The sequence below is a fragment of the Oncorhynchus gorbuscha genome, linkage group LG15 (assembly GCF_021184085.1).
Source record: "Oncorhynchus gorbuscha isolate QuinsamMale2020 ecotype Even-year linkage group LG15, OgorEven_v1.0, whole genome shotgun sequence".
Taxonomy (NCBI): domain Eukaryota; kingdom Metazoa; phylum Chordata; class Actinopteri; order Salmoniformes; family Salmonidae; genus Oncorhynchus; species Oncorhynchus gorbuscha.
The window spans coordinates 74,045,173-74,072,691 of record NC_060187.1 but is presented as its reverse complement, the minus strand read 5'-3'; the positions used below and the strand labels follow the sequence as shown (position 1 = coordinate 74,072,691).

The 27,519-nt window shown below is 42.6% G+C and overlaps 1 protein-coding gene across 1 annotated transcript; it reads left to right on the top strand.

Annotated features, from left to right (window-relative positions):
* Nucleotides 1–2,269: 2,269 nt before the first annotated feature.
* Nucleotides 2,270–27,519, top strand: LOC123997990 (serine protease hepsin-like). Its single transcript, XM_046302767.1, has 13 exons — nt 2,270–2,781; nt 3,257–3,374; nt 8,240–8,338; nt 15,955–15,996; nt 16,096–16,234; nt 17,407–17,526; nt 17,608–17,648; nt 17,949–18,114; nt 18,339–18,535; nt 23,677–23,772; nt 25,274–25,416; nt 25,705–25,869; nt 26,062–27,519. Exons 2-13 carry the CDS (start codon nt 3,356–3,358, stop codon nt 26,113–26,115), a joined length of 1,281 nt encoding a protein of 426 aa, XP_046158723.1. The 5' UTR covers nt 2,270–2,781; nt 3,257–3,355; the 3' UTR covers nt 26,116–27,519.

Genomic DNA, 27,519 nt, shown 5'->3' with positions numbered 1-27,519 from the left:
TATCTTTTAAACTAGGAAAAGAGACCCTTAATCTTAGACTTGGGACCACACAGCCACTTCACTCTATAGCAGACTAATGATTGATTTGCAATGCTTGCAGTTAGCCACTGATTGCTTCCAAACCACTCATTGTTGAATTGGTCAATGAGCACTGATACGTTTGATCTATAATTGACCTTCATATGACAAGGATGGAAAAGGATTTGCCAGTAGATTGCGACTTGATTCATGATGATGACTGCTTATCTAGCTTGCTAGCTACGATTTTGAAAGTATAATGTTGACATGATCAGTCCAATCAAAGCTACGGTAGATATAATGTGATTTAAAGTAATTTCGTCTGTGGCCAATGTGTTTTTTAACTTCAATTTTACCGTTATTTTACCGGGTAAGTTGACTGAGAACACATTCTCATTTACAGCAACGACCTGGGAGGAAGATTGAGCCAATTGTCAGCCGGGGATGATTAGGTGACCGTGATGGAATGAGGGACAGCTTGGGAATTTAGCCAGGACACCGGGGTTAACACCTCTACTCTTACAATAAGTGCCATGGGATCTTTAGTGACCACAGAGTCAGGACACCCGTTTAACAGAGACTATGTTTGTATGAGGCTTTATTAACTCAATGCGGCTTTATTAACTCGCCACTGGTCAGTTGCTATCTACATATAATCATTGACCACAAGGAATATTTACACAAAATACGTGTCAAAAAAACATATAATAAGCGCTGTGTTCTTACCTGCCACTAGCAGGGTTACTCCAGGCTGTCCAGACTCCTCCACCAGACTCCTCCACTGAGACTCCTCCACTGGGTGGTTGGTGATAAAATAGAAGACATATGTCCCACTATCAGACCTCCTCAGATCAGAGATCGTCAAGGAGCAGTTCCTGCTACTCCACTCTGCCCTGGGAGGTTGGCTCAGGGAAGATGCCTTGGCTATGGTACACGTATCTGGGGGTGATGCAGCGGCTCTGGTCCCGGCACCACATCTCAGACAGCACCCTGTAGGGCTGAGGGTAGCCATAGGAGCAGAGGAGAACCACAGACAAGACGGCCACGGCACACAGTAGAGCGGAGGGAACACACACAGCAGCCTGGGATACAATACTTTGTATGTCTATTCACATACCATACTAAAAGTGTGCTCCGTATAATAATGATGAATATGATGTCAGTCTTACCTTGCAGGATAAGTGAGAGCAGCCTCATCCAGCCAGTCTAGAACACTCCCAAAGCCATCTCTGACGCTCCCCCACAACATTATAAGCCTGCAACAAAAAGCCAAGGCACTGTTGCTGGCTTATAATGTCACTGTCACTAAACAAGCCAGAGCCTGTTTGTGGTTCTGTCTATTGAGACCTTGTTTACAATGAGCATCCATTATATGCAGATCTATGCCTTTACCTCTGACCGTTCTGCCTACAGACCTGTCTAGTACTAATCATATCCCAACCCCTGTTTGTGTAACAGTTGTTAAAGTACTATGTGAATTTCACCAGGTTCATATATCAATATGTTGTGTTGATTGGTTTTGCATGCCTGCATCCTGGGAGAAGGGGAGTGTGTACTTACGTTTTGCCCGGCGTGCTCAAATCATTTTGATGCACTGAGAGAGGCACGCTTTTTCTGACTTCAGAAAAGTTTGATTCTTTTAAGTACAAAGTCATACACACAGTGTTTTGTTCATGAATAATGATGTATATTTAGAGGTTACTCATAAGTGGATGGTATTGTTAAGATGCACTTGTAATTGTACTTTTTAGGATGATGTCAATATTCTGAATTCAACATGTGGTTAATAGCTAGCTTAAGGTAGTAGCAGGCTATTGTATGTGTGAACGATGGCGAGCTCCTCGAATGATCCCAGTCCCTCCTATTGTGCACCTGTTGTAGAAAGAGGCGACGATTCTCAGAACATTTGTGCTCTACACATCTTTTATTTCCTTTTGGATGCAGGTATGTGGTTTTATCTATGTAAAATATGTTATGTATAATAAGGAGAGAGTGTATTAATTTTTGTATTCGAAAATCATTTTGATGCACTGAGAGAGAAAGAGGCGACGATTCTCAGAACATATGTGCTCTACAAATGTTTTATTTTCTTTTGGATGCAGATGCAGGATGCAGAGTCAGTTCTGCTTGATTAAAACGACCTGATCTCCAAAGTCCACGTTTATAGTCTCAATCAACCACACACAACGTAGAGTTACAGCGGTGCAGTATACGCATGCCTCTACTTCAATGCACTTTGGTCTATTGCACCTGGAACATTACCTGAACTTAACACATAAATGTAAATCAATTGAAGGGGTTGTTAAGCCTGTGCTCTGCTCTGCAGGTGCCATTTGACCGATATCTCATGACGTCACCTGTACACTACCTTGACCGTTTCTAAAAGGCTATGAGCGCAGATCCGGGAGTTGAACAAGTTGAACTGCTGAGCAGTCATGTTTTTACAGAAAAAAACAACCGTGTAAATACGTTGATAGCTACACGTTTTATCTATAGGAAATTATATTTTATTTTCAGTTTTGAACGGAAAACTGTTTTCTTTCGCAGAAGGGGAGAAAGTGGGGAACGTTTTCTTTTCGTACTCTTTGTAACCATACAACCACTTGTCGAACTATTGGGAATATCTATGGTGGAGTTTACAGCCTATTCATACTGCTACCCCGGAGGGAACAGCGAGCCTCGAGAGTAATCGCCGAGATTGTAACTTCATTTTTTCTCACGCTTGACTTGACAAGCAGTCGTACACCTGTTTGCAAAAGAGAGGTGAGTGCTCTGAGAATGGTGTGGATTTTGAGTAACCTACTGCTCTGTTATTTTAAAGCACATTGAGTTGTTTTTGATCATGAACATAGCTATGGAAAAGTAACAGTTACATTCTGTCCAGTGTTCACGTCTAATGGTGATTGTTATGAGTTTCTGGATATGAAAGGTATGTAGGCCTATTCATTCTATGCTGGATGGTAGGCCTGTTGGTAGCTAGCTAGTATGCATACTGGGGAGAAACAGAATATCCGAATTCTGTGGTAAATTACAATATAGCTACCACGCATCAGTAGAGATATGTTTATTACACATTTATTCCATAGAAAAAGAACAATTTCCCCTTCAGCCTGGACTATTAGTCAAATCTGCTAAAAACAACTCACTTTGCCCTTTGGTTTATTTAACTTGTTTAACCCACCTCTCTCCAGTCAAAAGGTGTATTAACGTTCATGTTCCGTGCCATCTATTTATCCAGGCTGGGGATAAGCCTGGGTGGCAAGTTGACCATCACAGGAGCTGTGAAGCAGGGCCACTCAGCTACCTCTTTACATTTTCTACTTTTGAGCCAGAAAACATGACTGAGAAAAAGAATGGTGAGTGTTCCGCACACATCCAGACATTGTGCTTGCCACATTTTTTCCCTCTTTATTTGACATCAGAAGAACTCAGTGTTAAAGATTAATAGAACTGGCCACTGCTTGATGTTTGATGGGGTAAACTACCTTTTGTGGTGTCGAGTTTGTGATCTAGATTAGGAACCTTTTAAAAATGTTTTTTTTTTCTTTGTAGTCTGTTTTTGACGAAGATCTTGCAAATAATTTAGCTTTTATTAAAGTACACACACTCTTAGGTGATAGTAGTACTAGTAGTAGGTGATCCTAATCATCATCTTTACTCAGTATTTCTTTTGTTATCTAGTTATCACTAGTAGTAGGTGATCCTAATCATGATCTTTACTCAGTATTTCTTTGTTATCTAGTTATCACTAGTAGTAGGTGATCCTAATCATGATCTTTACTCAGTATTTCTTTGTTATCTAGTTATCACTAGTAGTAAAATATCAAGTAATCAGAAAACCAAGACAGCTAGTCCGGGAAAGATTTCAGGAAATATTCACAAGCATGTGATCTTTACTCAGTATTTCTTTGTTATCTAGTTATCACTAGTAGTAGGTGATCCTAATCATGATCTTTACTCAGTATTTCTTTTGTTATCTAGTTATCACTAGTAGTAGGTGATCCTAATCATGATCTTTACTCAGTATTTCTTTTGTTATCTAGTTATCACTAGTAGTAGGTGATCCTAATCATGATCTTTACTCAGTATTTCTTTGTTATCTAGTTATCACTAGTAGTAGGTGATCCTAATCATGATCTTTACTCAGTATTTCTTTGTTATCTAGTTATCACTAGTAGTAAAATATTAATCAGAAAACCAAGACAGCTAGTCCGGGAAAGAGAAATATTCACAAGTGATCTTTACTCAGTATTTCTTTGTTATCTAGTTATCACTAGTAGTAGGTGATCCTAATCATGATCTGGCGATGACTGGCGATTGTTGTGTTGTCTGGTTTCGTTTTGATCTGGGTTGAGGTGTGGGCTGAGGTGTACAACACTGTGGTCTATCTGTGGATTAGTTACTGGAACTACTGATCTGTGGCATTCCATGACTCATTGATTGTTGTGTGAGACATTTTAGTCACAGTTCTGAAACAGATGTAGCTTTATGAAACTATATTTCTATTGTGAAATTAGGCAGAATACAATCTTCCTGAGAGAGAGACACAAGGTAACTAGGCCTTTCACCTTATAGAAGTATGTATCTCTCTTCAGCAAAGGAGATGTGCATTTCCCACACACCGGTTGTACTCAGGTAGAGGCTAAAACAATAGCAGGGCTTGTTCTCCAGCTCCAGGCCTATGACTCCAGGATCCACTGGAGTGGGTTTAGGAAATGTGGGGCTTTCTTGGAACCAGCAGCTGGAATACTGGAAGGGAGACTGGCCTGAGATAAAGTCAGCCCTTAGACAAGATCTGGTTATGTCAATAGGATCTGTGGTCCCTTCCTCACCCCTGTCATTACACAGAGTCCTGGGCAGGAACAATAACACATTAATCTACTGATACGGCCTCACAGGACATAGGTGGATGGGTTAGGGATGGGTTTTGTGGTTGTAGAACATTTTTGTTCGAAGTAGAACTTCTCCTGAAAGTCAACAAGGTTGAGAATCGCTTTTGTACTGAGAAGGAATGTTTTAATTTAAATCTGTCGTGCAGGGTTCTGCAATGCGACTGGGTATGAATGGTTCTGCTCTCTAGACCATACCTGTTTCAAACAATCAACTAATCATGGTCTTCATGCGTGTTAGTGCTGGGTTGGAACAAAAGCCAGCACACCCAGGAGCCAGTGTATCAGGGCTCCAGACTGATATCTGGAAAAGCCCTTTAATCAGCAGCCTATAACATGTGCTCAGTCAGGGTTCTCTGGTGTTGCCATAGGTGACTGCACCAAAACATCTGTTATTGTTTGGAAAAAGTCAATTTTATTATATAATGTACAGTCATCACACTACAGAGCTTCACTGTATGTTATGCAGGTCAATTGTGTGTTTTAAAAACCGTACAGTATACAAAATCCTTCAAATACATTTGTACATCTTAATTTTCACTGTGTTAAAGAGCAACAGTACTTGATGTTATTTTTTTAATGCCCTCTCAGTAGAAACCAATGTATCTTATTGTTGATGCATGGTCCACACTGATTGACAGTGGTGAGTAAGGGAGAAAAAAGTGGAGGATTTCCCAATCACTCTCTGAAAAGCCATCAGCTGCCTGTAAACTGTGCCCATATCCTGAGGTAGGGAGTACAGACGGCAGACCCCATGGCCTTACAGGACCCCCAGTGTTTTCTCACTGAATTCCAGTCTCCCTCCTTTGTGTGCAATGTTGATTTTCCTCTCTTTTGATTGGCAGAGTATCAGGTTGATGCTTGTTTCCCTGCATAAGGCACAATGGGAAACAGTGTTATGTTGTTGATAAGAGACATGCTCATCCGGCAAGACTCTGCTTGTACAGGCAGCTAGGGTGATCCAGGTAGTGGGTGGCAGGTAGCCCAGCGGTTAAGAGCATTGGTAACCAAAAGGTCGCTAGTTCGAATCCCCGAGCCGACTAAGTAAAACATCTGTCTGTGCCTTTGAGCAAGGCATTTAACCCTAATTGCTCCTGTAAGTCGCTCTGGATAAGAGCGTCTGCTAAATGACTCAAATGTGAAATATAGTGCAATATAGTGTTTGTGTTGTTGGTGTCGAATGGTTGAATGATGTACTCACTATTGGGCATGTATTGATGCCCAATAGGAGATTAAGAGATTGTTCCTAAGTGTCTGTCAGACTGGTGTATTGCCCACATAGCAAGGGCCACATGACCAGATCAGTAAAATGTCTTGGTCCTACAGCATACATAAAGACTTGTGAATACCTACACAGTAATAACAGACTTATAGACCTGTGTATTACCTACAGAGCATTCTTATAACGTGTGTTAGACCTGAGTTGGATCCACACACAGACAGACAGTGTGTTTCTTTGCACTGAGTCAGGAGCTTATTATGCCTTGCAGTCAGTCAGTGTCTCTGCTGGTCTGCTCTGCTGGTTTGGTCTTGTATGTGGCATGTCTCTACACAGGCTGAAGCTGGCTAGCCAGCCTGCAAGGTTAATGACCACTCCAGAACTTCACTCTCTGCGCCTCAGATACCTGTCTGCAAACACAGCAGATTTACGCATGCTACCTGTGTGTGTGTGTGTGTGTGTGTGTGTGTGTGTGTGTGTGTGTGTGTGTGTGTGTGTGTGTGTGTGTGTGTGTGTGTGTGTGTGTGTGTGTGTGTGTGTGTGTGTGTGTGTGTGTGTGTGTGTGTGTGTGTGTGTGTGTGTGTGTGTGTGTGTGTGTGTGTGTGTGTGTGTGGTTTGGTTTTACTATCCTTGTGGGGACCAGAAGTCCTCACAAGGACAGTAAAACAAGTGTGTTTGTGTGTGTGTGCAGCGCATAAGTGTGACTTAAGTTGGAAACAGTGCTTGAATAATCAAGTGTGGCTTTGTTTTGGTTCAACCAAACTTTAACAGTTAGTGACTGGTCAGTTCATGAACCTTTCATCATCATCAGCAATTTAATGTAATGAAATGACCTCTCATTCTGCCCATCCTTGTGTTCTAGCTAGGGACACAGTGACAATTTGTTGGGGCTTGAGATGGCACTGAAATCAAGCTTGCAGTTTGTTTTAGCTCTATGGAAATGGAGCAGACTTTGGACTATTGATCCCATTCATTTGTACTTTTTCAATGTGCCAATTTGCCAGTGTGTTATTATGACACTCTCTCTTCCTTTTTACCTATCTGATTAAAACACTTTCACTTCTTCAAGATGTTCAAATGTTCATAGATGACCAGCAGGGTCAAATAATAATCACAGTGGTTATAGAGGGTGCAACAGGTCAGCACATCAGGAGTAAATGTCAATCAATCAATCACATTTATTTATAAAGCCCTTTTTGCATCAGCAATCACAAATTGCTTATACAGAAACCGAGTCTAAAACCCCAGAGAGCAAGCAATGCAGATGTAAAAGCATGGTGGCTAGGAAAAACTCCCTAGAAAGGAAGGAACCTAGGAAGAAACCTAGAAAGGAACTAGGCTGTGAGGGGTGGCCTGTCCTCTTCTTGCTGTGCCTAGTGGAGATTATAAGAGTACATGGCCATTAAGGCCAGATCGTTCTTCAAGATGTTCAAACGTTCATAGATGACCAGCATGGTCAGTTGTCTTTTCATAGCCGAGCATTGTCGAGACAGCAGGTGTGGTAGAGAGGGGAGAGAGAGCAAGAAGGGGGGAGAGAGAGAGAGAGAGAGAGAGAGGGAGAGCGAGGGTCGAAACAGCAGGTCTGGGACAAGGTAGCACGACCGGTGAACAGATCAGGGGTCTATAACCGCAGGCAGAACAGCAGAAACTGGATCAGCAGCACAACCAGGTGGACTGGGGACAGGGAATGCCAGGAGTCATCAGTCGGTAGTCCTGAGGCATGGGGCTCAGGTCCTCCGGATGGGGAGAGAGAGAGATTGAAGAATTAGTGGAAGCCTACTTAAGATCACACAGGGCACTAGATAAGACAGGATAATTACACCAGATAGGACAGACAGACCACCGAAAAAAGCCTGGCACAACGTGATGCACCCCTCCTAGGGACAGAATGGGAGAGTGCGTGTAAGCCAATGACTTAATAGAGTCAGAGGTAGAGAATCCCAGTGAAGAGAGGGGAGCCCGCAAGGCAGAGACAGCAGGGGTGGTTTGTCATTCCAGTGCCTTGCCGTTCACCTTCACACTCCTGGGCCAGACTACTTTCAGTGTGACGTTGAACGTAATGGTATGTTTTTGTTGTGTGTGTTGTTTTTGTTGTGTGTATTGTCTTTTACAGGAGGCGCGGGGGTGACCTTCCTGACCCCATGTCGCGTGGCGGGCGTGTGTCTGACCGTGGTGCTACTTGGGGGAATTGGAGCTGCTGTCTGGGCTGTAGGTGAGAGACCTCTGCATCTGCTCTCACATAGTAGTAATGTGTACCTTTTGGCAATGAGTAGTGCTTTTGTGGGCAATGTAGTTTTAGTTTTTTCATAGTACAGACAGAGACGAAAGAGGAAGCGAGACGTCCCACTCCCTCATTGTTTTCTGTTTGAATGGAAGTCAATTAACTAAGTACACCAGAACCGGTTTCTACCACATTGGTGTCTATGGGAGAGCCACCCCCTTAAGTAGACAGGAACTGACCAATTATTTCAATGGTAAACGGCCTGACTGAACTATCTTAATTCATCCTCCCATCTTTGGTACAGATTAGAGGTCGACCGATTAATCGGAATGGCCGATTAATTGGGGCCGATTTCAAGTTTTCATAGCAATCGGAAATCAGTATTTTTGGGCGCCGATTTCCAATTATATAAAAATAAATATATATTTATAATATTTTTATTTTTTTATTACTTTTATTTAACTGGGCAAGTCAGTTAAGAACACATTCTTATGTTCAATGACTGCCTAGGAACTGTGGGTTAACTGCCTTGTTCAGGGGCAGAACGACAGATTTTCACCTTGTCAGCACAGGGGTTCCAATTTTGCAACCGCACAGTTAACTAGTCCAACGCTCTAACCATTGCACTCAACGAGTAGCCTGCCTGTTACGCGAACGCAGTAGAAGCCAAGGTAAATTGCTAGCTAGCATTAAACGTATCTTATAAAAAACAATCAATCATAATCACTAGTTATAACTACTAATCCAGTTTAGCAGGCAATATTAACCAGGTGAAATTGTGTCATTTCTCTTGCGTTCATTGCATGCAGAGTCAGGGTATATGCAACTGTTTGGGCTGCCTGGCTCATTGCGAACTAATTTGCCAGAATTTTACGTAATTATGACATACATTGAAGGTTGTGCAATGTAACAAGAATATTTAGATTTAGGGATGCCACCCGTTATATAAAAAAATTCGAACGGTTCCGTATTTCACTGAAATAATAAATGTTTTGTCTTCGAAATGATAGTTTCCGGATTCGATCATATTAATGACCAAAGGCTCTATTTCTGTGTGTTATTATGTCTGATTTGATAGAGCAGTCTGACTGAGCAGCAGCAGGCCCGTAATCATTCATTCAAACAGCACTTTCGTGTGTTTTGCCAGCAGCTCTTCGCAAGCACAGCACTGTTTATGACTTCAAGCCTATCAGCCTAATGGCTGGTGTAACCAATGTGAAATGGCTAGCTAGTTAGCTGGGTGTGCGCTAATACTGTTTCAAACGTCACTCGCTTTTAGATTTGGAGTAGTTATTCCCCTTGCGCTGCAAGGGCCGCGGCTTTTGTGGAGCGATGGGTAACGATGCTTCGAGTGTGGCTGTTGTCGATGTGTTCCTGGTTTGAGCCCAGGTAGGGGCGAGGATGGGGACGGAAGCTATACTGTTACACTGGCAATACTATAGTGCCTATAAGAAAATCCAATAGTCAAAGGTATATGAAATACAAATGGTATTGAGAGAAATAGTCCTATAAATACTATATTAATTCTTGGAACTCCCTCTCCCGGATCCGGGAGAATTGTCATCAACTGACACTAATTAGCATAATGCAAAGGACAAAAAATATTACTAGAAAATATTCATATTCATGAAATCACAAGTGAAATATATTGAAACATAGCTTAGCCTTTTGTTAATCACCCTGTAATCTCAGATTTTGAAATTATGCTTTACAGCCAAAGCAAGACAAGCTTTTTTGTAAGTTTATCGATGGCCTAGCATAGCATTATGCCTTGCTAGCAGCTTGGTCACGAAAAATCAGAAAAGCAATCAAATTAAATAGTTTACCTTTGATGAGCTTTGGATGTTTTCACTCATGAGACTCCCAGTTAGACAGCAAATGTTCATTTTGTTCCATAAAGATTATTTTTATAGCCGAAATACCTCCGTTTGTACTTCACGTTTGGTTGAGAAATCCACCGGAAACTGCGTTCTCGACAACGCTGGAAAATATTCCAATATAGATCCATAATATCGACAGAAACATGGCAAACGTTTTTTATAATCAATCCTCAAGGTGTTTTTCAAATATATATTCGATAATATATCAACCGGGAGGTAGCTTCTTAGTAGGAAAGAGAGAAACAATGGTCGCATTTGTCTATTACGCACAAATCACTCTGAGAGCCTCCAGCTGACCACTGCCGCAATGTTGTCGTTCAGGCTCATTTTTCAAAATAAAAGCCTGAAACTATGTATTGTGACACTAGACACATTAGGGAAATCATAGAAAAAGGAATCTGGTTGATATCCCATTCACTGCTCAATAGGGAAGCATAGGAACAAAGAGCTTTCTAAATAAGAGTCCCTTCCTGATTGGATTTTTCTCAGGCTTTCGCCTGCAATTTTTATATATATTTTTTATTTCACCTTTATTTAACCAGGTAGGCTAGTTGAGAACAAGTTCTCATTTGCAACTGCAACCTGGCCAAAATAAAGCATAGCAGTGTGAACAGACAACACAGAGTTACACATGAAGCAAACAATTAACAAGTCAATAACACAGTAGAAAAAAATGGGCAGTCTATATACAATGTGTGCAAAAGCCATGAGGAGGTAGGCGAATAATACAATTTTGCAGATTAACACTGGAGTGATAAATGATCAGATGGTCATGTACAGGTAGAGATATTGGTGTGCAAAAGAGCAGAAATGTAAATAAATAAAAAACAGTATAAAAACAGTATGGGGATGAGGTAGGTGAAAATGGGTGGGCTATTTACCAATAGACTATGTACAGCTGCAGCGATCGGTTAGCTGCTCGGATAGCTGATGTTTGAAGTTGGTGAGGGAGATAAAAGTCTCCAACTTCAGCGATTTTTGCAGTTCGTTCCAGTCACAGGCAGCAGAGTACTGGAACGAAAGGCGGCCAAATGAGGTGTTGGCTTTAGGGATGATCAGTGAGATACACCTGCTGGAGCGCATGCTACGGATGGGTGTTGCCATCGCGACCAGTGAACTGAGATAAGGCGGAGCTTTACCTAGCATGGACTTGTAGATGACCTGGAGCCAGTGGGTCTGGCGACGAATATGTAGTGAGGGCCAGCCGACTAGAGCATACAAGTCGCAGTGGTGGGTGGTATAAGGTGCTTTAGTGACAAAACGGATGGCACTGTGATAGACTGCATCCAGTTTGCTGAGTAGAGTGTTGGAAGCCATTTTGTAGATGACATCGCCGAAGTCGAGGATCGGTAGGATAGTCAGTTTTACTAGGGTAAGCTTGGCGGCGTGAGTGAAGGAGGCTTTGTTGCGGAATAGAAAGCCGACTCTTGATTTGATTTTCGATTGGAGATGTTTGATGTGAGTCTGGAAGGAGAGTTTGCAGTCTAGCCAGACACCTAGGTACTTATAGATGTCCACATATTCAAGGTCGGAACCATCCAGGGTGGTGATGCTAGTCGGGCATGCGGGTGCAGGCAGCGATCGGTTGAAAAGCATGCATTTGGTTTTACTCGCGTTTAAGAGCAGTTGGAGGCCACGGAAGGAGTGCTGTATGGCATTGAAGCTCGTTTGGAGGTTAGATAGCACAGTGTCCAATGACGGGCCAAAAGTATATAGAATGGTGTCGTCTGCGTAGAGGTGGATCAGGGAATCGCCCGCAGCAAGAGCAACATCATTGATATATACAGAGAAAAGAGTCGGCCCGAGAATTGAACCCTGTGGCACCCCCATAGAGACTGCCAGAGGACCGGACAGCATGCCCTCCGATTTGACGCACTGAACTCTGTCTGCAAAGTAATTTACATTTACATTTAAGTCATTTAGCAGACGCTCTTATCCAGAGCGACTTACAAATTGGTGCATTCACCTTATGACATCCAGTGGAACAGTCACTTACAATAGTGCATCTAAATCTTAAAGGGGGGGGGGTGAGAGGGATTACTTATCCTATCCTAGGTATTCCTTAAAGAGGTGGGGTTCCAGGTGTCTCCGTTTGATTGATGAACCAGGCAAGGCAGTCATCCGAAAAACCGAGGCTATTGAGTCTGCCGATAAGAATATGGTGATTGACAGAGTCGAAAGCCTTGGCGAGGTCGATGAAGACGGCTGCACAGTACTGCGGTTATGATATCGTTTAGTACCTTGAGTGTAGCTGAGGTGCACCCGTGACCGGCTCGGAAACCAGATTGCACAGCGGAGAAGGTACGGTGGGATTCGAGATGGTCAGTGACCTGTTTGTTGACTTGGCTTTCGAAGACCTTAGATAGGCAGGGCAGGATGGATATAGGTCTATAACAGTTTGGGTCCAGGGTGTCTCCCCCTTTGAAGAGGGGGATGACTGCGGCAGCTTTCCAATCCTTGGGGATCTCAGATGATATGAAAGAGAGGTTGAACAGGCTGGTAAATAGGGGTTGCAACAATGGCGGCAGATAGTTTCAGAAATAGAGGGTCCAGATTGTCAAGCCCAGCTGATTTGTACGGGTCCAGGTTTTGCAGCTCTTTCAGAACATCTGCTATCTGGATTTGGGTAAAGGAGAACCTGGAATGGCTTGGGCGAGGAGCTGCGGGGGGGGCAGAGCTGTTGGCCGAGGTTGGAGTAGCCAGGCGGAAGGCATGGCCAGCCGTTGAGAAGTGCTTATTGAAGTTTTCGATAATTATGGATTTATCGGTGGAGACCGTGTTACCTAGCCTCAGTGCAGTGGGCAGCTGGGAGGAGGTGCTCTTGTTCTCCATGGACTTCACAGTGTCCCAGAACTTTTTGGAGTTGGAGCTACAGGATGCAAACTTCTGCCTGAAGAAGCTGGCCTTAGCTTTCCTGACTGACTGCGTGTATTGGTTCCTGACTTCCCTGAACAGTTGCATATCACGGGGGCTATTCGATGCTATTGCAGTCTGCCACAGGATGTTTTTGTGCTGGTCGAGGGCAGTCAGGTCTGGAGTGAACCAAGGGCTGTATCTGTTCTTGGTTCTGCATTTTTTGAACGGAGCATGCTTATCTAAAATGGTGAGGAAGTTACTTTTAAAGAATGACCAGGCATCCTCAACTGACGGGATGAGGTCAATGTCCTTAAAGGATACCCGGGCCAGGTCGATTAGAAAGGTTGACAGTGATGAGGGGTGGTCGTTTGACTGCGGCTGCGTGGCGGATACAGGCAATGAGGCAGTGGTCGCTGAGATCCTGGTTGAAGACAGCGGAGGTGTATTTGGAGGGCCAGTTGATCAGGATGACGTCTATGAGGGTGCCCTTGTTTACAGAGTTAGGGTTGTACCTGGTGGGTTCCTTGATGATTTGAGTGAGATTGAGGGCATCTAGCTTAGATTGTAGGACTGCCGGGGTGTTAAGCATATCCCAGTTTAGGTCACCTAACAGAACAAACTCTGAAGCTAGATGGGGGGCGATCAATTCACAAATGGTGTCCAGGGCACAGCTGGGAGCTGAGGGTGGTCGGTAGCAGGCGGCAACAGTGAGAGACTTATTTCTGGAGAGAGTAATTTTCAAAATTAGTAGTTCAAACTGTTTGGGTATGGACCTGGAAAGTATGACATTACTTTGCAGGCTATCTCTGCAGTAGACTGCGACTCCGCCCCCTTTGGCAGTTCTATCTTGACGGAAGATGTTATAGTTGGGAATGGAAATCTCTGAATTTTTGGTGGCCTTCCTGAGCCAGGATTCAGACACGGCAAGGACATCAGGGTTAGCAGAGTGTGCTAAAGCAGTGAGTAAAACAAACTTAGGGAGGAGGCTTCTGATGTTGACATGCATAAAACCAAGGCTTTTTCGATCACAGAAGTCAACAAATGAGGGTACCTGGGGACATGCAGGGCCTGGGTTTACCTCGACATCACCCGCGGAACAGAGAAGGAGTAGTATGAGGGTGCGGCTAAAGGCTATCAAAATAAACAAAATCAAAATCAAAAAGAGATAGAAAGTAAATGGGTTCAGAGAGTGTTTGGGACGCGGTGTTTCAGACGGTTAGCAGGCATGTGCTATCAAGCTAACAGTTCGTAGGCCCGGGCTAGACAAGCTAGCCGTTAGCAGGCCGAATTAGCAAGCAGGGAGATAGCGAGGGCTAGAGAGTTAACCTTTGGGGGATGTCGCGATGGTGTGAGTCTGTTTATTCCTCTTCATGCGGTGACATCGACAGACCGGTCGTGGGCCCGGGTAATTGTAGCCCAGGAGTATGCTACAGGTGCTCTAGTACGCTAGGTGAGCTGGAGACACAGCGTTTCAGAAAGCTTGCGGGCCTTGGCCAGCAGATGGATCTTTGGCGATGTCGCAACGGAAAAGCCTGTTGAAACCACCTCGGACGATTATGTCGGCGGACCAGTCGTGATGGATCGGCGGGGCTCCGTGTCGGCAGTAAAGGGTCCAGGCCAATTGGCAAGAGAGGTAATGTTGGACCTCTTCGGCTAGTCGGGAGATGGGCTAGCTCAAGGCTAACTGGTGCTTGCTTTGGGGCAGAGACGTTAGCCAGGAGAAGCCACACGGATTGCAGCTAGCTTGTTGCGATGATCTGGTGTAAAGGTTCAGAGCTTGCGGTAGGAATCCGGAGATGTGTTAGAGAAAAAGCAGTCTGATATGCTCTGGGTTGATGTTGCGCTGGTGTCCTAGTTAGCTTTGAAGACCGCTAGCAGTGGCTAACTGAGTACTAGCTAGTAGCTAGTTAGCTGGCTAGCTTCTGATGGGGGTTCCGGTTCTAAAGTATAGAAAAAGCAGATCCGTACCACATTTTGGGTGATGCGGGTTGCAGGAGAGTATATTCAGCCTATAGTTGGAAAGTGAGATTAAAATATGTATGAAATATATACAGAAAAAAAACGAGGAAAACTATATTTACACCAGACGGGACAAGACAAAACACACGTCCGACTGCTACGCCATCTTGGAACAGGAAGTATCAGTTCTGTTATACTCACAGACAATATTTTTACAGTTTTGGAAACTTTAGAGTGTTTTCTATCCTAAGCTGTCAATTATATGCATATTCTAGCATCTTGTCCTGACAAAATAGCCTGTTTACTTTGGGAATTTTATTTTTCAAAATATGAAAATAGTGCCCCCTAGTTTCAAGAGGTATTAACTACAACCTAAAACCTCTTACCTTGAAATATTGAAGTCTCATGTTAAAAAGAACCACCAACTGTCATATGTTCTCATGTTCTGAGCAAGGAACTTAAACGTTAGCTTTTTTACATGGCACACATTTTTACATGGCACATATTACTTTCTTCTCCAACACTTTGTTTTTGCATTATTTAAACCAAATTGAACATGTTTCATGATTTATTTGAGGCTAGATGGATTTTATTTATATTTTATATTAAGTTAAAATAAGTGTTAATTCAGAATTGCTGTAATTGTCATTATTACAACAACAAAAAAACACCGGCTGATTAATCGGCATCGGATTTTTGGTCCTCCAATAATCGGTATCGGTATCGGCGTTGAAAAATCATAATCGGTCGAACTCTAGTACAGATATTACCAACATTGTTTGATTGCAGTCAGTGGATTTGTTTGCAGGCTCTGTGAGGTTTACTGTTTCATCAACAGAGTGTGTATGCACTTTACAGTTTTATATTACATGTTGTTGACTTTTGTTTGTTTGTTTGTTTTTCAAATCCTAGTAACATTTTGTATCAGAGAAGAAGACACAGGATTATATGATGGTAAGTGAGAGGGAAACCACTCCACCAAAGCCATCCTCATATCGTATCTGAATCGATAGAATGGTTTGTTTGATCCAGTATTTCATTTCTCCAACCCAGTCCAGGTGAACTCCAATCCAAGCTCGGACCTACGTCTCCGGGTGTTTGACTCGGCCGAGCGACGGTGGAGACACCTCTGTTCCTCAGAGGCCAACCAGCTCCTGGCCAACATCAGCTGTGAGGAGATGGGCTTTGTCAGGTGAGGAGATTGATGGATTGTGATATGAGACTTTAGATTAAATCCCAAAGTGGGATTTAAAAAAGACTGTATTTTCAGCTGATGTACAAAGCTGAAAATAAAAGGAGGCGAAAACTAAACTTAAGGACAGGAAGTATAAACAATAGTGCATATAGAATGGATCTACCGCTTCTCAGACTTCCTTTCAATGAGATATCTTTATTTATTTATTTATTTCACCTTTATTTAACCAGGTAGGCAAGTTGAGAACAAGTTCTCATTTCAACTGCGACCTGGCCAAGATAAAGCAAAGCAGTTCGACACATATAACAACACAGAGTTACACATGGAGTAAAACAAACATACAGTCAATAATACAGTAGAAAAATAAGTCTATATACAATGTGAGCAAATGAGTTGAGATAAGGGAGGTAAAGGCAATAAATAGGCCATGGTGGCGAAGTAAATACAATATAGCAATTAAAACACTGGAATGGTAGATTTGACCGGAGATGAGTGTGCAAAGTAGAAATACTTTGGGGTGCAAAGGAGCAAAATAAATAAATGAATGCAGTAGGGGAAGCGGTAGTTGTTTTGGCTATTTATAGATGGGCTATGTATAGGTCCAGTGATCTGTGATCTGCTCTGACAGCTGGTGCTTAAAGCTAGTGAGGGAGATAAGTGTTTCCAGTTTCAGAGATTTTTGTAGTTCGTTCCAGTCAATGGCAGCAGAGAACTGGAAGGAGAGGCGGCCAAAGTAAGAATTGGCTTTGGGGTGACAAGTGAGATATACCCGCTGGAACGCATGCTAGCAGGGTCTTGTAGATGACCTGGAGCCAGTTGGTTTGACGACAAGTATGAAGCGAGGGCCAGCCAACGAGAGCGTACAGGTCACAGTGGTGGGTAGTATATGGGGCTTTGATGACAAAACAGATGGCACTGTGATAGACTGCATCCAATTTGTTGAGTAGGGTGTTGGAGGCTATTTTGTAAATGACATCGCCGAAAGTCGAGGATCGGTAAGATGGTCAGTTTTACGAGGGTATGTTTTACCTTACATTGCTATGTGGATTTGGTAGGGTCACCCAAAAAGTTATACAACTTCATCTGGTTTAGGCCAGGGATCTTTCAACTGATCTGTCAGTGATAGAAGTCTCTGTAATAAAGAGATGCATGCCTTATGTCCCCTCCAGCGTGGTGAATTACTCTGTGTCCAGTATCCCTGAAGGCAGTAATGACCGTGAGGAGTTCTTCTGTGTCAAAGAGAAGGAGCTGACCTATGGAAAGAAGATCAAAGAGTCTCTATATCCCTGGTCAGACATTCCTATAACACTCATATCTCATAGATGGGTTCCAGGCTGCTGTGTCTGACTGTTGTTGTTGTTGTTTTTCAGTGACTGTGAAACTGGCCAGGTCCTAAGTCTGCTTTGTCAAGGTAGGTTCTGCTGAGAGCTTTGGTTTGGTCCTGACACCGTGATACAGTTTTTACACAAAGTGATGAAAAACAACCTGAGAGTTGTACAAGATGGCTTAACTCTCTCTCTCCTGCGTCCCCCATTACCTCTCTCTTTACTCCTCCCTATCTCTCTTTCTCTCCTCCTGTACCTCTCCCTCTCTTACCTCTCTTTTTATTCCTCCCTCCCTATCTCTCTCTGTCTTCTCCTTCTCCCTCCGTCCCCATCCATATCTCTTTCTCGTCCCTATCCCTCCCTCCCCTCTCTGTCTCTCTGTCTAGACTGTGGCAGGCGTAGTCTGACAGAGGACCGTATAGTAGGTGGTGTAGATGCTAGACAGGGTAGCTGGCCGTGGCAGGTCAGTCTGCAGTATGACGGGGTGCACCAGTGTGGAGGCTCCATCATCTCAGACCGCTGGATCGTCAGCGCAGCCCACTGCTTCCCAGAGTAAGCCCTGAATCTTTCTCTCCATCTGTCTCTCTCTCTCTCTCTCTCTCTCTCTCTCTCTCTCTCTCTCTCTCTCTCTCTCTCTCTCTCTCTCTCTCTCTCTCTCTCTCTCTCTCTCTCTCTCTCTCTCTCACTCACACACACACACACACTGTCTCACTTGCTCTCTCTATCTCTTCTCTCGCTTACACACACTTCTTCTCATGGATTCTGTTTGTCCTCAGGAGGAACCGTCAGGTGTCTCGATGGAGGGTGCTACTGGGCTCCATCTACAACAAGCTCACCCATAAGAATGTTAGAGTTCTTGAGGTAAAGACTGTGGTGTACCACAGCAGCTACCTGCCCTTTGTAGACCCCAACATAGACGACAACAGCAGAGACATCGCTGTCCTGGCTCTGGCCCAGCCTCTGCACTTCACAGGTAAACACATCCGGGCCCATATTGTTATATTCTTATTATACTGTGATGATTTGTTGTTCTTTTTCAAGGCACATCAGACAAAGCCACCGTGTGCTTAGAGGTAGAATAGGGAGAGAGAGAGGAAGGGGGAGAGAGAGAGAGAGAGAGAGAGAGAGAGAGAGAGAGAGAGAGAGAGAGAGAGAGAGAGAGAAGGGGAGTAGAGAGAAGTGATAAAGCCAGATTGAGATGAGGGACGAGTCACTATGATAATTCCCTTTTTCAGTGTTCAGGTTTCCAGTCAGACTACAAAACAAAGGCCCTCTTTACTGCCTGCCTGCTGTCCCCTGGACAAAAGACAATGATATCAGAACCGGACAGAATAGTTTGCCCTCTGTTTTACTGTCATTATTCCTGGAATCGCTGGACGTACATAGAAAAACATAACATTGTTATAATGTGAGAGAGAAAACTCTCTAGGACAGCGTTTCCCAAACCCCAAGGGGTGCACGTTTTGTCTTTTGTCTTAACACTATACAACTATTTCAAATTATGAAAGCTTTATGATTAGTTGATTATTTGAATCAGCGATTTTGGGAAACTGATCTAGGATGTAGTTGTTATGCAGTGAACTTCCTGTTGTTTATCAAGGACATATATATTGGGCCTTGTCTGACATCTGGTGGTTGGACTCAGAATTGCAGCTATTTTCATGATATAATAACTCACTGGTGGGTAAATTGAGAACATGCAACATTAGCCGCCAAGATGAACATTATCCACAGTGAATACAACACACATGCCCGCAAGTAAACTATCTCAATTTTTGTGCAAGTATATATTTAACCTCTCTGGTACAAGTGTCCCACCTCGACAACAGCCAGTGAATTTGCAGGGTGCCAAATTCAAAACAACAGAAATCCCATAATTAAAATTCCTCAAACATACAAGTATTTTACACCATTTTAAATATAAACTTCTTGTAAACTCTTGTAAATCCAATTTCGGTGAAAGCACACCAAACGATTATGTTAGGTCAGCAGCTAGTCACAGAAAACCATACAGCCATTTTCCAGCCAAGGAGAGGGCTCACAAAAGTTAGAAATAGCCATTAACTGAATCACTAACCTTTGATGATCTTCATCAGATGGCACTCACAGGACTTCATGTTACACAGTTAATGTGTCTTTTGTTCGATAAAGTTAATCTTTATGTCCAAAAACCTCAGTTGAAATTGGCGCGTTATGTACAGTAATCATTGTCTCAAACATACATCAGGTGAAAATTCAGAGAGCCACATCAAATTACATAAATACTCATCATAAGCATTGATTAAAGATACAAGTGTTTAGCATACATTTAAAGATAAAATTCTCCTTAATGCAACCGCTGTGTCAGATTTCAAAAAGGCTTTACGGCAAAAGCACACGACGCGATTATGTTAGGTCAGCGCCTAGCCACAAAAACCATACAGCCATTATCCAACCAAGGTCAGAAATAGCGTTAAAATTAATTACTTACCTTTGATAATCTTCATCTGGTGGCACTCCCAGGTCTCCATGTTAGATAATAAATGTTTGTTTTGTTCGATAATGTACCTCTTTATGTCCAAAAATCTTGCCATAAATAATCAATAATATTTCAACCGGACAAAAGCTACGTCAATAGAAAAGCAGAAACATGAAATGTGCGCTCATGGCTGGAAATTTCCACTGGCATCTCATTGAAAGTGCTGTATCTCCCTCATTTTTCAGAGTAAACGCCTGACTGGCCACATGTAGGGGAAGCAATAGAGATCGTGGAAAAACAGCCTTTCAAAATAATAGTACTTCCTGGTTGGATTTTCCTCAGGTTTTCGCCTTCCATATCAGTTCTGTTATACTCACAGACATTATTGTAACATTTTTGGAAACTGTAGAGTGTCTTCTATCCAAATCAACTAATTATATGCATATCCTAGCTTCTGGGCCTAAGTAGCAGGCAGTTTAATTTGGGCACGATTTTCATTCAAAATACCGAATGCTGCCCCCTACCCTAGTGAAGTTAAGTATAATTCAATCTCATCTCTCGCTCCCTTCTCTTCACCTTATCATAACCGCCATTGATAACAGACAATAATGTGCAGCTGTATTCATCGACCTGGCCAATGCTTTTGACTCTCTGTCAATCACCACATTATTATCGGCAGACTCAACAGCCTTGGTTTCTCAAATGACTGCCTCGTCTGGTTCACCAACTACTTCTCAGACAGAGTTCAGTGTGTCAAATCGGAGGGCCTGTTGTCCGGACCTTTGGCAGTCTCTATGGGGGTGCCACAGGGTTCAATCCTCAGGCCGACTCTTTTCTCTGTATACATCAATGATGTCGCTCTTGCTGCTGGTGACTCTCTGATCCACCTCTACGCAGACGACACCATTCTGTATACGTTTGGCCCTTCTTTGGACACTGTGTTAACTAACCTCCAGACGAGCTTCAATGTCATACAACTCTGCCTGCCCGTCCAGCACCACTACTCTGGACAAACTAGAATGGTCCAAACACACCAAGACGGTCGTGAAGAGGGCACAACAAAGCCTATTCCCCCTCAGGAAACTAAAAAGATTTGGCATGGGTCCTGAGATCCTCAAAAGGTTCTACAGCTGCAACATCGAGAGCATCCTGACTGGTTGCATCACTGTCTGGTACGGTAACTGCTCGGCCTCTGACCGCATGGCACTACAAAGGGTAGTGTGTATGGCCCAGTACATCACTGGGGCTAAGCTGCCTGCCATCCAGGAAGGCCATACAAATTGTCAAAGACCTCAGCCACCCCAGCCATAGATTGTTCTCTCTATTACCACATGGCAAACGGTACCGGAGTGCCAAGTCTAGGACAAAACAGTTTTTACCCCCAAGCAATAAGACTCCTGAACAGGTAATCAAATGGCTACCCGGACTATTTGCATTGTATGTGCCCCCCCCAACCCCCCCAACCCCTCTTTTACGCTGCTGCTACTCTCTGTTTATCATATATGCATAGTCACTTTAACTATATTTTCATGTACATACTACCTTAATTGGACCGACCAACCAGTGCTCCCGCCCATTGGCTAACCGGGCTATCTGCATTGTGTCCCGCCACCCACCAACCCCTCTTTTACACTACTGCTACTCTCTGTTCATCATATATGCATAGTCACTTTATCCATATCTACATGTACATACTACCTCAATCAGTCTGACTAACCGGTGTCTGTATGTAGCCTCGCTACTTTAATAGCCTCGCAACTGTATATAGCCTGTCTTTTTACTGTTGTTTTATTTCTTTACTTGCCTATTGTTCACCTAACACCTTTTTGCACTATTGGTTAGAGCCTGTAAGTAAGCATTTCAATGTAAGGTCTACCTACACCTGTTGTATTCAGCATTTCAATGTAAGGTCTACCTACACCTGTTGTATTCAGCATTTCAATGTAAGGTCTACCTACACCTGTTGTATTCAGCATTTCAATGTAAGGTCTACCTACACCTGTTGTATTCAGCATTTCAATGTAAGGTCTACCTACACCTGTTGTATTCAGCATTTCAATGAAAGGTCTACCTACACCTGTTGTATTCAGCATTTCAATGTAAGGTCTACCTACACCTGTTGTATTCAGCATTTCAATGTAAGGTCTACCTACACCTGTTGTATTCAGCATTTCAATGTAAGGTCTACCTACACCTGTTGTATTCAGCATTTAACTGTAAGGTCTACCTACACCTGTTGTATTCAGCATTTCAATGTAAGGTCTACCTACACCTGTTGTATTCAGCATTTCAATGTAAGGTCTACCTACACCTGTTGTATTCAGCATTTAACTGTAAGGTCTACCTACACCTGTTGTATTCAGCATTTAACTGTAAGGTCTACCTACACCTGTTGTATTCAGCATTTCAATGTAAGGTCTACCTACACCTGTTGTATTCAGCATTTAACTGTAAGGTCTACCTACACCTGTTGTATTCAGCATTTCAATGTAAGGTCTACCTACACCTGTAAGGTCTACCTACACCTGTTGTATTCAGCATTTAACTGTAAGGTCTACCTACACCTGTTGTATTCAGCATATATTATTATTATTTAACTGTAAGTTCTACCTACACCTGTTGTATTCAGCATTTAACTGTAAGGTCTACCTACATCTGTTGTATTCAGCATTTAATGTAAGGTCTATCTACACCTGTTGTATTCAGCATTTAACTGTAAGGTCTACCTACACCTGTTGTATTCAGCATTTAACTGTAAGGTCTACCTACACCTGTTGTATTCAGCATTTAACTGTAAGGTCTACCTACACCTGTTGTATTCAGCATTTAACTGTAAGGTCTACCTACACCTGTTGTATTCAGCATTTAACTGTAAGGTCTACCTACACCTGTTGTATTCAGCATTTCAATGTAAGGTCTACCTACACCTGTTGTATTCAGCATTTCAATGTAAGGTCTACCTACACCTGTTGTATTCAGCATTTCAATGTAAGGTCTACCTACATCTGTTGTATTCGGCATTTCAATGTAAGGTCTACCTACACCTGTTGTATTCAGCATTTAATGTAAGGTCTACCTACACCTGTTGTATTCAGCATTTCAATGTAAGGTCTACCTACACCTGTTGTATTCAGCATTTCAATGTAAGGTCTACCTACACCTGTTGTATTCAGCATTTCAATGTAAGGTCTACCTACACCTGTTGTATTCAGCATTTCAATGTAAGGTCTACCTACACCTGTTGTATTCAGCATTTAACTGTAAGGTCTATCCACACCTGTTGTATTCAGCATTTAACTGTAAGGTCTACCTACACCTGTTGTATTCAGCATTTAACTGTAAGGTCTACCTACACCTGTTGTATTCAGCATTTAACTGTAAGGTCTACCTACATCTGTTGTATTCGGCGTACGTGACAAATAAACTTTGATTTGATTAGCGTTTTTAATTACTATATTGTAATTATTTCGCCACTATGGCTATTTATTACCTATTGACCGTATGTTTGTTTATTCCATGTATTGTTGTTTGTGCTGCACTGCTTTGCTTTATCTTGGCCAGGTCGCAGTTGTCAATGAGAACTTGTTCTCAACTAGCCTACCTGGTTAAATAAAGGTGAAATTAAAAAAATATAACAAACCTTCTGTTTTCTGCAGACTACATCCAGCCGGTGTGTTTACCCCACTACGGGCAGCGCCTGATTGACGGCCAGATAGGGACAGTGACAGGCTGGGGAAATGTAGGTTACTATGGTGAGTGACTGTGTTGGCTTCTACATCCTTAAACTTACATCTGGTCCCATAGACAGATACTGTAGGAGTTGGGTTTAAAACATAAGATGGTCCCATATTCAGCTACTGTAGGAGCTGGATTTAAAACGTAATCTGGTCCCAGAGACAGATACTATAGGAGCTGGATTTAAAACGTAATCTGGTCCTAGAGACAGATACTATAGGAGCTGGGTTTAAAACATAGTCTGGTCCCAGAGATAGATACTGTAGGAGCTGGGTTTAAAACATAATCTGGTCCCAGAGACAGATACTATAGGAGCTGGGTTTAAAACATAGTCTGGTCCCAGAGATAGATACTGTAGGAGCTGGGTTTAAAACATAATCTGGTCCCAGAGACAGATACTGTAGGAGCTGGATTTAAAACGTAATCTGGTCCCAGAGACAGATACTATAGGAGCTGGATTTAAAACGTAATCTGGTCCTAGAGACAGATACTATAGGAGCTGGGTTTAAAACGTAATCAGATCCCAGAGACAGATACTATAGGAGCTGGATTTAAAACGTAATCTGGTCCCAGAGACAGATACTATAGGAGCTGGGTTTAAAACATAATCTGGTCCCATATTCAGCTACTGTAGGAGCTGGGTTTAAAACGTAATCTGGTCCCAGAGACAGATACTATAGGAGCTGGATTTAAAACATAATCTGGTCCCAGAGACAGATACTATAGGAGCTGGATTTAAAACATAATCTGGACCCCGACCCGAGACTAATACTGTAGGAGCTGGGTTTAAAACATAATCTGGTCCCAGAGACCGATACTGTAGGAGCTGGATTTAAAACGTAATCTGGTCCCAGAGACAGATACTATAGGAGCTGGATTTAAAACATAATCTGGACCCCGACCCGAGACTAATACTGTAGGAGCTGGGTTTAAAACATAATCTGGTCCCAGAGAGTGATACTGTAGGAGCTGGATTTAAAACGTAATCTGGTCCCAGAGACAGATACTATAGGAGCTGGGTTTAAAACATAGTCTGGTCCCAGAGATAGATACTGTAGGAGCTGGGTTTAAAACATAATCTGGTCCCAGAGACAGATACTGTAGGAGCTGGGTTTAAAACATAATCTGGTCCCAGAGACAGATACATTTGCTCTTATAGGAGCTGGGTTTAAAACATAATCTGGGTTTCTGGTCCCAGATAGATACAGCTGGGATAACAGAGATAGATACTGTAGGAGCTGGGTTTAAAACATAATCTGGTCCCAGAGACCGATACTGTATGAGCTGGGTTTAAAACATAATCTTTTCCCAGAGACAGATACTGTAGGAGTTGGGTTTAAACCATTATCTGGAACTATGGAAAGACTAAGTAGGTGTATCATTGTTATCATTGGACAAGACAGCCTCTCCCTCTCTCTTTTCTTTCTCTCCCTCCTCTCTCTCACTGTATGACCTCACTTTCTCTCTTTCTATCCCTCTCTCTCGTTCTCTATATCTCTCACTCTCTTTCTCTCTTAGGTACTCTTGCTGACGTTCTTCAGGAGGCTAACGTGCCGATCATCAACGACGCTGTCTGTAACGCCCCTGATTACTATGACAACCAGATTACCACCAGCATGTTCTGTGCTGGCTTTGAGAAGGGTGGTACCGATGCCTGTCAGGTAACCAGCTATAGTGACATCTAATTTCCCTGCCCTGACAGTCAATTAATAAACTTGAACAAAAAATGTCACCTTCCATCCGTATTCTGTCTTCCACTTACAAACATGTCAATTATTGACGTCATCTATTGACATCCGAATGTCGGATATGAGCAAGTCTGTACCGTTTCTCTCTATCCAGATTCTAGCTTTTACATGAGAAATTGTTCATATTTATATAATCCATTCACCCAAGTGAGACTGATTTTACAATGTACTGTATGTGAGTGGTTGACTTTCTTATCTCAGGGGGACAGCGGGGGCCCATTTGTGGCTGAGGACTCCCTGTCCAAGGCCAGCCGCTACCGCCTGCTGGGGGTGGTGAGCTGGGGAACAGGCTGTGCCATGGCCAAGAAGCCTGGCGTCTACACCAGAGTGTCCCGCTTCCTACCCTGGATCTCCTCAGCCATGAGAGTGAGTACAGTACATAGACATACACATGTACGCACACACACACACACACACACACACGCACACACACACACACACACACACACACACACACACACACACACACACACACACACACACACACACACACACACACACACACACAGATGCACACAGGTGGAAGTATAATCTTCTTTTCCTGTCTTATCTTCACAGACGTATCACAATTCACCAGGAGTGCACAAAATGGCGCGTACATGGGAGCACTGACCTTTAAGTATTATCCATTCAGACTTACTGCACTTCACCTGTCCAAAAACCCATCCTATTAGGGGAACCTTGTGCACAAATTGGATGTATAGGTAAATTCAGCTAGATTACCTGAGGAAACCCTTGAAACGATAGCTTGACCAAAGAATAATCAATAGGTGTATGGTCTTGTGAAATGAGAAAGCATCAAATGAAAAGGCTTATGGGACTTGCAATGACAAAGTCATAGAAAATCGCCACTCTGCCAGCCAATGTACAGGTTGTACTGTCATGGGGATTATTTGTATGTCATTAAAGGGTTCATTTTTGTATTCAGAGTTTTCTTACAGTTTGACTGTTTTCAGGTGCAACAAACGTATGATACACAACAAGCCTGTGTATCAAAATGTAAGGCTCAAACAGATGTTAAATAACATTCTGGCTGGTTTTGCCATGAAGTTTCTCCTTTATATGATTCCCTTGAACAAATATTGCCAAAGTTACTGAAGAGATTTTAACATAGACAACATGTAGCTGAAATTCCCTAAGACCTCAAATGTTTGTAACAAATAAAACATTGGTGTCAGATATTCAGCTCTTGAATTGTCTCTCTATCCTTTGTTTGTATCACAGATTGCAGTTCAGAGTGACTGTTACCTTCTATAATGATACATGATGTTTCTTAGTTTTGTTTTTGGTGGGGACATGAAATTTAGGGACAAGTAAACAGGTGAAATGTAAAGGATATTTCTATAGCCTGTGTAGATTAGAAATTGAGCTGTTTGAACGTATGAGATATGCGTAGTTAAATCAGTGTTGTATTTGTTTGGCTTTATTGTAAATATTAGTAACAGATTTTTTGAAAATGGATGTCTATTTGTAAGCGATCCATGGATTTCAATCTCAAATGTGCAATAACAACCCGAATGAAGTTCTTATTTGCCATTTCAGCTTCACAAGTTACTAGTGATTAACGGTGAACAACACCAAGTCATATAACATATTCATCACAAGATGATGCACTACACTACAGAGATCATACTCAGCTGTGTGTTGTCAGTTAAGGGCCTATTACCTGCTGAGAACCACAACTACCTTATTGGTAGAGAATTAGCTACACAGCAACACGAGAAAAACTCTGTATTGTCTGTTGATCATCATGGCTCAATTTGCTGTAGTTTATTGTGATGTAGTTTATCAAGCTTATTTGACGGTCTTTATGCTTTCATTTCCTCGTTTTATATTGTTTGAAGTCTAGTCTCTATGCAGATGACTTCAACAGATGTGAATGTATATATATTTTCTGTGAAGAAATTATGAAATTCTTAGTAAGAATGTTATTGTTACTGATTTAAACTCTGCTCCTTCTGTAAATGTAAATTGTCTATTGAATATTGTATTGAAATAAAGATTTAATTTAACAAA

Bases quoted from the DNA above. Each gene is read 5' to 3' on its own strand.
- LOC123997990 (XM_046302767.1), top strand. The intron at 16,235-17,406 runs GTGAGGAGATTG...TGTCCCCTCCAG, and splicing joins GAGGAGATGGGCTTTGTCAG to CGTGGTGAATTACTCTGTGT. The intron at 23,773-25,273 runs GTGAGTGACTGT...TTTCTCTCTTAG, and splicing joins GGGAAATGTAGGTTACTATG to GTACTCTTGCTGACGTTCTT.